The sequence below is a fragment of the Cardiocondyla obscurior genome, linkage group LG22, assembly GCF_019399895.1.
Source record: "Cardiocondyla obscurior isolate alpha-2009 linkage group LG22, Cobs3.1, whole genome shotgun sequence".
In the NCBI taxonomy this organism is placed as follows: Eukaryota; Metazoa; Arthropoda; class Insecta; order Hymenoptera; family Formicidae; genus Cardiocondyla; species Cardiocondyla obscurior.
Genome location: NC_091885.1, coordinates 421,992 through 431,101, shown reverse-complemented (window position 1 = coordinate 431,101; position 9,110 = coordinate 421,992). Strand labels below are relative to the sequence as shown.

The window sequence follows — 9,110 nt, the reverse complement described above, 5'->3', positions numbered from 1 at the left end:
CCTGCCTTTGTTCCTAAGGACGACCGTATAGCGTTACGGGAAGGCCCAGTTTCTCCGAAGATTTATCAGTCGGTCTACGTGACCGGATATTCAGTCATAAATTTCTTATAGTAACAAAAGAAGAAGCAAAGTTTCCAAACACATGAAACCCTTCAACGCACAAGCATCGCATTACATTTCTTGATATTTTCTTTTTTCTTAACATTCCGCCCGCCTCGTTCTCGCTGTGAACGAACATTTGCTTACGCTAGCATGTTTATGTTTCGGTTGCATTTACATCATGATTTATTTCATTATCAGCGAACAAAGGAACGATTTTAACTACGGGTCGCGTATAAGTGGTTGTTGCAGTTTTAACGGTTACCACGCGAACTTGACCGTCGGCTCCAGGGTGAATAGCAATAATACGCCCAAGGGGCCATTTCGAAGGTGCAGTGCCTTCCCCACGATTTAAACATAGAGTATTAATTTTTAAGTTTTTCATCGCCACAGACCATTTATTTCTTACATTAAGCGTCGGAATATATTCATTGGACCATCGTTGCCAAAAGTGGTCTCGCATTTTCTGAATGAGATGCCATCGCTTTAGCCGATTCTCAGGTATCTCTTGTAATGAAGGTTCGGGTATAGCATTTAGAGGTTGCCCTATTAAAAAATGACCCGGCGTAAGTGCTTCAAAATCTTCGGGGTCATCGGTGATAGGAAGCAAGGGTCTCGAGTTTAAGCATGCTTCTACCTGCGTCAAGAAAGTTGCTAATTCTTCATACGTCAGTGTTGCTTTACCGATTACCCGGTGAATATGAAATTTTGCAGATTTCACCGCGGCTTCCCAGAGACCCCCAAAGTGGGGTGCACTGGGGGGATTGAAATGCCAAAGAACCCCTTTATTGGTTAAATTATTTTTAATCAATGAATCACGTGTTATCTGTTTTATAAAATTTCTAAGCTGCGCATCTGCCCCTATGAAATTTGTGCCGCGATCACTATAAAGATGGGCACATAATCCGCGTCTAGAAGTGAATCGCCTAAAAGCCGCTAGAAATGCTTCAGTTGTATAATCTGAAACGGCTTCTATGTGAACAGCTCTGGTAGAAAAACAAACGAAAATGGCAATAAAACCCTTATAGGCTCTTTGGCCTCTGCCCTTTGAGGTTCGCATCATAATTGGTCCAGCATAATCTAGACCTGTATTAAAGAACGGTGGTAACGGAGAAGTTCTCGCATGAGGCAAACTTCCCATAAGCGGGAAACATGCTGTTCCTTTCCAACGTATACATTTGGCGCATTTGTGTATGAATGATTTAACCACTTGGCGTCCGCCTAAGATCCAATATCTTTGTCTTATTGTAGCTAAGGTTAACTGCACCCCGCCGTGCAGTGTCATACGATGGCACTTATCAATTACTAATTTCGCAAAATATGAATCCTTGCTGAGAATGATCGGATGCTTTTGATTATAATTAATAGACGAGTGTTGCAATCGGCCACCTACTCGAAGTATCTCATTTTTGTCAAGAAACGGATTTAATTTATATAATGCACTTTGTCGTAATAATGTCTGTTTATTTTTAATAGTCTTAATTTCTTTGGAAAAAAATATATCTTGCGAATGCTTAATCCAAAGATTTTTTGCACTCTCAAGTTCGCTTAATTCGAGATCTTGATCTCGATTTTTATGCTCTCGTAATCTTGTGGGCCAGCGACGGCACCAAGCAGTAATATGCAATAATCGTGTTAGCGAAGAAAATTGCAATAGCATTTCATTTTCCTGATTTTTGTTTTCAACTATATGTACTCTAGCAGGTCGTTCCTCCTCATGTGTTCGAGGAATTTCTTGATGAAATAATCTCGCATTTAATTCATCGTATGGTGATAACCAAGCTGGCCCGGTCCACCACAGCGGGTGGCCTGCTAATTCCGATGGAGAAATTCCTCGCGACGCACAATCGGCCGGGTTTTCGTTACCGGACACGTGTTTCCACTGGGCATCAGGCAATGTTTCTTGTATCTCAGTCACTCTATTAGCTACATATGTTGACCAACGCGAAGAATGACCCCGAATCCAAGCTAAAGTAACCGTAGAGTCGGACCATAAATAAACTCTATTAATTTTAAATTTTGCAGCAAGTTTTATTTTATTTACTAAACGCACTAATAGAGCGGCGGCATTTAATTCTAATCGCGGTAAAGAAATAGTTTTTAAAGGAGCAACTTTAGTTTTTGATTGCAAAAGCGAAATTTTGGAAAAGTGGAAATCGTCATATTCGTCCGGACTAGTCCACGTTACTCGTAAGTAAACAACCGCAGCAATGGCTCTTTCGGAAGCATCTGAAAATCCGTGGATTTCTATACTACAATTCGAGGCAAGACTATTTATCCAGCGAGGCAAAGCAATTTTCTGCAGTTCAGGGAGTTCTGCTTGAAATTTTAACCAAAATTCTTGCTCCTCTTTCGGCAGAGGCTCATCCCAATCTAAACTTTTTAGCCATAATGTTTGAATAAAAATTTTCGCGCGAATGATAACCGGTGCTAGCCACCCAAGCGGATCAAACAGTTGCGCAACTTCTGATAGAATCTTTCTTTTCGAGTATACTTTTTCTGCAGTTATATGGATATGAAAAGCAAACGTATCTGTTCTAGGGTTCCATTGCATTCCTAAAATCGGGTGTCCCTCAATGGATTGCCAAACGACAGGCTGGTTTTGATGTTCCGTTTTGGGAATTATGTCTTCTATTAATTTTGAGCTAGCAGCCCATTTTTTTAACGGGAAGCCGCCCGCCATGCAAATCGCAACTAGATCTTTTATTAAAGCACGTATTCCGTTTACGGAACTTGCTCCGGTAAGAATATCGTCCATATAAGTTTCCGATTGCAACACGGAAGCGCCTATAGGATATTTTTCTTTTTCATCCTCTGCGAGTTGTTGCAATACTCGCAGAGCTACAAATGGTGCACAAGCAAGGCCATAAGTTAAAGTATTTAACTGATAGTCGTTTACATTCTCAGCAGGGTCATAACGCCAGACAATACGCTGCATTCTTTTGTCCGCGTCGTCAACCAAAATTTGTCTGTACATTTTTTCTATATCCGCTACTATCGCAAATCGATGTCGGCGCCAATTGGTTATTATAGCAGGCAATTCTGGCAGCAAATTTTTACCCGTCAGCAAAACTTGATTTAAACTTATATTTTGTGCCATTCGGGCTGATCCGTTAAAAACTACGCGTATCTTAGTTTTTTCTTCGACTGATTTGATTACGCAATGATGTGGCAAATAGCAGCACACTTTGTCCGTCGGCGCGGGTGAAGTTACTTTAGTCATATGCTCAAGTTGTTGATATTCTGTCATAAATTCATCATATAATTTACGAATCTGCGGTTGTTTGCTTAATCGTTTTTCCAGAGCTTGAAGCATTTTAACAGCTATTGAGCGAGAGTTTTTAAAATTTGGAATCGCGTCCTTGTTCAAAAACGGCAATTGAATTATATAACGTCCTGTCTCATCACGGCGATGAGTTTCTACAAAATGTTTTTCGCACTCAATCTCTTCTGCAGTTAAGGCCGGAAGAGACAATTTTATTTCCTCCTGCTGCCAAAATTGCTTTACTAAATCGGACAAATCTATTCCCGTGGTGCATTTATGCACGGATACGCCCTTGCCTGTTGACTCTCCGCCCGCCGTTCCGGAAAGTACCCATCCCAACGCGGTTTTTATTGCAATCGGAGCGTTTATATTTCCTTTACGTATTCCTTCTTCAAGGATAATAGCATATACTTCCGCGCCTAAAATTAATTCAATATTAAAAGAAGCTCGAAAATCTGGATCTGCTAACTCTAATCCGCTTAAATGTTGCCATTCGCTGAACATATTTTCTAAACTAACCCCGGAGGCGGTGAGTCGAGACAAAATTAACGCTGTAATTTGCAATGAAAACGGAGTCTTTGTTCCGGATTCTATCTTAAATGTTACTTTACCACGAGCATGCATATTTATTATTCCACCAATTCCAAAAATAGGCGTTGAATCCGAAACTCGCGGGAGTTTTAATTTTTGCATTAAAGATTCAGAAGCAAGCGAGACTTCCGAACCCGGATCAATTAGCGCACGCACGGTGTGTTTTTTACCAAATTTGTCCGTAACGAAAACCCTGGCAGTCGCAAGCAAAACTCGTTTTCGCTCTACGAGATTACGCAAGTGGAGAGCCACTGCTCCTTCAGTGCTGGTTCCGGCTGGTTTTTCGGTTGTTTCCGAGTATTTCGGCGGCGCCGTCCCGGTGTTGATGTTCCTGCTGCTGGATGCGTTGAACTCCTCTGAGGCTCGATGCTCGATGGCTCTGGGTCCGGTGGTACGACGCTCTGCGGCGGAGGCATTGACTCCAGTTCGCATACTTCCGGTTGAACAGGCCTCATGGATTGTTGAATGATGTCGGTCTTTACAATAGTAGCAGCTTCTGGTAGAAGGACACAGATTGATTCGGTGATTTCCGAAGCAGTTGAAACACAAGCGATGCTCAATCGCGAATTCTTTGCGCGCATTAGGCCCTTTTCTTTGAAATTCCGGGCAGCCCAGAATATAATGTTGTCCGTGGCACAAAAAACACGTGTTCGGCTTACCTCCGCTTTGTAACGGAGCTGGATTAGAAACAAGTGCTCGCGTAGCCCGAGATCCAGATGTAGTTTTAGACGATAAGTCACGTCCCGTCGGCTGGATTGCTTCCAAAGTTCGGAGACGATTTTCCATAAACAGTCTCAATTCCTCATAGCATGGAGGATCTGTGGTATTTCCAATAACCGATTCCCACTCCTTACGTGTGTAAGAATCGAAAAGCTCAATTATTCGATGCACAAATAAATCATTTTCTGCAACAGGCCTCTGGATTCCCTCTAAAGCAGCAACGGTCTGCAGCATTCCATTAAAAATCTTTCGCAATTCAAATGCACTTTCTCCTTTCATTTTCGGCAAATTTGAGAAGGAGGTAAGCACAGAGCGCACAAGCAAACGCTTATTTTCGTAATGTTCCTGAAGCATGGTCCACACTCGTTCGTAATTTCCTGCAGTCGTCGGAATGTTTCGCGTTAATTGTTCCGCTTCCCCCTTAAGACTGCTTCTTAAGTAATGGAACTTCTGTATTTCTTGCAATGAACTGTCAGCTCCCACCATTGACTGGAAAAGATCTTTAAAATTAGGCCAATCCTCAAAGCGTCCCGAGAAAGTAGGCAATTGCAATCTTGGTAGTTGGCTTCGAAGGGGCTCCGAACTACGCGGAGATTCCGGTGTCTTTGATGATCCTGCTGAGGGCGACAATGTTAGCATCATTTCTTCCAAAGTAGCCCGCTGATTGTAATAAACCTCTTCCACGATTGCATAATAATCTTTAGTAATATAGGCATGGGTTTTCACTTGTTCCCAATATTCTTCTCTTAATTGATCATGAGCCTTTTCGAATTTCGCCCAATTGGTATCCAGTTGATTGATTCGAATTTCTATCGCACTGCTGGTTATCTTTGCTGTTCCCAGCTTACGCAAATTGTCTACGGCTCTTGCAATACGGCCGTGCAACTCCTGTTGGTTGTTAATTAACGTATCGTGATTCTGACTCATCGTAAGGAAGTTGTCGCAAACTTGAACAGTATAAATTTCGCACTGATTTACACTATCCGGCTCGAAGGACCAAAAAATGTTTGAGTTTCCAAAAACACTTCACAATTTTTTATAGTAAAGAAAATGCGGTTTATTAATTGAATAAAAGTATACAAAAAAATAATAATAAAATAAGAATAATAAAGATATAGAAAGTTCGTTCAGTATTAATGGTTTGCCGGTTCTGCGACGCGCAAGCAAACCTTTTCAATTGCAGTTTACGTATAAAACGCACAGTTATATTATTTGCTAGCAGCACGAGCTATCCGTATTGAGAATCGGAAGGCAACTAACTAACAACGGAGAGAAGGCTTGCGATATCTGCTCGCCCTGCCTTTGTTCCTAAGGACGACCGTATAGCGTTACGGGAAGGCCCAGTTTCTCCGAAGATTTATCAGTCGGTCTACGTGACCGGATATTCAGTCATAAATTTCTTATAGTAACAAAAGAAGAAGCAAAGTTTCCAAACACATGAAACCCTTCAACGCACAAGCATCGCATTACATTTCTTGGTATTTTCTTTTTTCTTAACAGTACAGGTACTGCAACCCATTCCGAGTCAAGGCTAGAGTAATGAAATCCAATAGGATTAGCATCACTGTATGAATTATTCGCCAGAGCGACGAATGCATCGAGTGGGGCGGCAACCGCCACCCAGTCAAATCTAGGAGATGCTGGTTTAGGATGTATTAGCATCCTACCCTCAGCAAGAGATTTTGGCTTCCGAACAAACCGATGAGGTATTGGATCGGATTGGTAACTTTCAAGCGCGAGAGATAAACTCATCGCGCACGATCGCACCAACGCTGCCATCTCGTATCTTGTTGATGACCGCAAGGTCAGGGCCTTGACCAACGATGTCATGGTCGTTGCATCCTTGACGTTCGGTCCGCGCACTACAGAAGACAACACTCCTGTCTGCGCTGGGTCGTTCAACCTACCCGCCAAAACCTGATACTGGGGGCTGTATGGCATCGGGTCTGTTTCTCTTGGGCATACCATGGAACTGATTGCCATGCACTTCACAGGCACGAGATCCGAGTAGTAGTATGCCGCGTCGTACTCAGACCTCTGTTCCGCAACTGTGTGCGGTGCCCCGCTCGTTCCTGCGGGGGGCCTCTCGTGTGACACAGCTTGTTGGTCCGTTGGGGGCTTGTTTATGGGGGGGAGCGTAAGAGGTAAACCTCCCGCTGCTTGGTCGAGTAGATGCACTGGCTTCTGTGAAGCTTCAGATCCACTCACCCTCGCCGGAATAGAAGCTGCTTGACGTTCGCGCCGACGCATCATTGCTTCCGTCGCTTGCTTCAAAGGCAATGCCCCCTTCCCCCGAACGTACTTATTCGCCCCTTTCTGTAGTAGCTTCTTGTCTACTGTAGAAAGTTGGGCTAACTCTGCTGCCGTGGGGTAGTCCCATTTCATCTCCTCCGGTGGTGGTGGAGGAGGGGCGGTACCTTGATCTCCGATGGAAAATATACAAACCGCCCCAACATACGAGCGCGAGACACAGTCCCACGAGGTGTAGGACTGTGACTTGCATCCAATTCTGGATGCACTGTCCATTGCGACTGGGGTAGTCTGCAGCGCGCCTACGGTTGATCCAACCTACGGGAGTGGGCTGAAAGCCCACCCCACGCAGTTTCGTATGCTGGAGGGGGAGGTAAGGATAGAATCCATTGTCGGGCATCTACGATATGACGTAGGTATGTGTTTGTCAAGTCCGGTGTATATATAGAGTCCGAAGTAAGGTAAAAACCTCCTAGTTCGTGACCGATTGCGATAAGCTCGCTGAAACACCCTCGCATACAACAGTGGAGCCGGGATGAGCAATCACTGAGGGGGGAAAACCAGAAAACTCCGAGGCCAATTTTCCCCGTGACCAGGAACCACGTGACCCGGCAATCGGGTATATAAGTCGGCCAGCCGGGACCAACGACTCAATGGTCAGTCAGCAGCCAAACATGACGGATCCAGACGTCCTCGAAATTTTTGGCAACCTCGACGATTTGAGCGACAGCTCCAGCGAGACACAGGCGATACCAGTAGTGGACACGGGACCGCCACGAAAGAACCGGGTACCGCGAGTGGGCTCCTCGGTGCAACGAGGCGATGCAACGCAAAAGCGCCACGTCAAGAGGTTACAAGAACCACCGCCGCTAAGACCGAGTCAAGGACGACGACCCGTGACCCACAAGGCAGGGAGCACCAGGCAACATAGCCACCAAGCGGTCAACACGGCAACAACCAGGTTGGACGAGAGAATCGAGAAGGGGTGGAGACGGCCACCACCGCGTCCAAGAGAGGCCTCGCCAGCAAGACCAAGGACGGCCACAAGGTCACGAGACCCAAGAAACCAGTGGCAAACGACACCAGTCACGGAACCGAGTCCGAGGTACGACCCACCAAGACCTGCACCGCAACAATGGCAGCAAAGGCCAACTACGTATGGTCAGGCAAGTCCAACCTGGAATCAAGCAGGACCATCTAGGGTTCCAACGCACCAGGACCAAGGGTATCACACACCACCAGCACCAACGAGAATACCCACACAAACCGTCCATCCCGTAACATCATGCGGAGCCATTTTGCAGGACGACCGGGCAAGCCAAGACAGCCCTTTCACGAGGATCAAGCTACCATCGGACGAAATTGTGGAGGTACCGGTCTCCGCAATATGGAAAAATCGCAAGTTCCGAGCCCGGACAGAGGGCGGCCGATGGCTATTGCGATTTGAGCCCGACGGATCGCTGAGAACTTGCCGGAAGATGAGCGAGGACGCCCCCTAAAGGAGGGGGGTGATGTGGCGAGGGCTGAGGCCCCGCCACTAGACGGTAGACGCCGTCCCTGAGGGCAAACACCGACCCGAACAGGACCGAACGCGCCAAGTAAGGTTCGGCGGGCGACCACCGGCCCGACGATGGCGCACGCCGCCGAGGTAAGAGTGGGAACTCCCCCACTCTCATCTCGGCGGCTATATAAGCCGAACTCGCGGCAGAGCAAGCACCTTGTCCGTTCCGACTCCTCGTCACGAACACTAGTCCTCCCGATCCGATAGGCTTCGGGCGCTCCCGAAGCCCTCTCTAGTACTCTCCGACTCGGGCGCTCCCGAGTCGTCCCCGGGCACTCCCGGTGAGAGTCTTCCGCTGCTTTGGGTGCTCCCAAAGCAGAGTAAACTTCAGGTTCCTGGAGACCTCGGGCGCTCCCGAGGCTCCACCACCGAGGCGACCGGATACCGCCGGCGCCCCCGGCTAGTCCGGACCACCGAGATCCCCTGGACGGGCGCTCCCGTCCAGGTTGTAGGATCTATCGTACGGCATACCGCCGACGACGTCGCCGCGGTCGAGCGCTCCCGACTGCCGCCGCTTCCAGGGCACCCAGTGCCACACCGAGATCCCCTGGACGGGCGCTCTCGTCCAGGCAGTAGGACCCGTCGTACGGCACGCTGCCGACGACACCGCCGCGGTCGGGCGCT

General features: G+C 46.9%; 1 protein-coding gene across 1 annotated transcript; it reads right to left on the bottom strand.

The window, feature by feature from the left end:
• Window positions 1-256: 256 nt before the first annotated feature.
• LOC139110884 (uncharacterized) lies at window positions 257-5,602 on the bottom strand. Its single transcript, XM_070670844.1, has one exon. The coding sequence runs from the start codon at window positions 5,600-5,602 to the stop codon at window positions 257-259; it is 5,346 nt and encodes a 1,781-aa protein (XP_070526945.1).
• Between the last annotated feature and the right edge of the window lie 3,508 nt (window positions 5,603-9,110).

Excerpts from the sequence above, each read along its gene's own strand:
- LOC139110884 (XM_070670844.1), bottom strand. The coding sequence starts at position 5,602 with ATGAGTCAGAATCACGATACGTTAATTAACAACCAACAGGAGTTGCAC.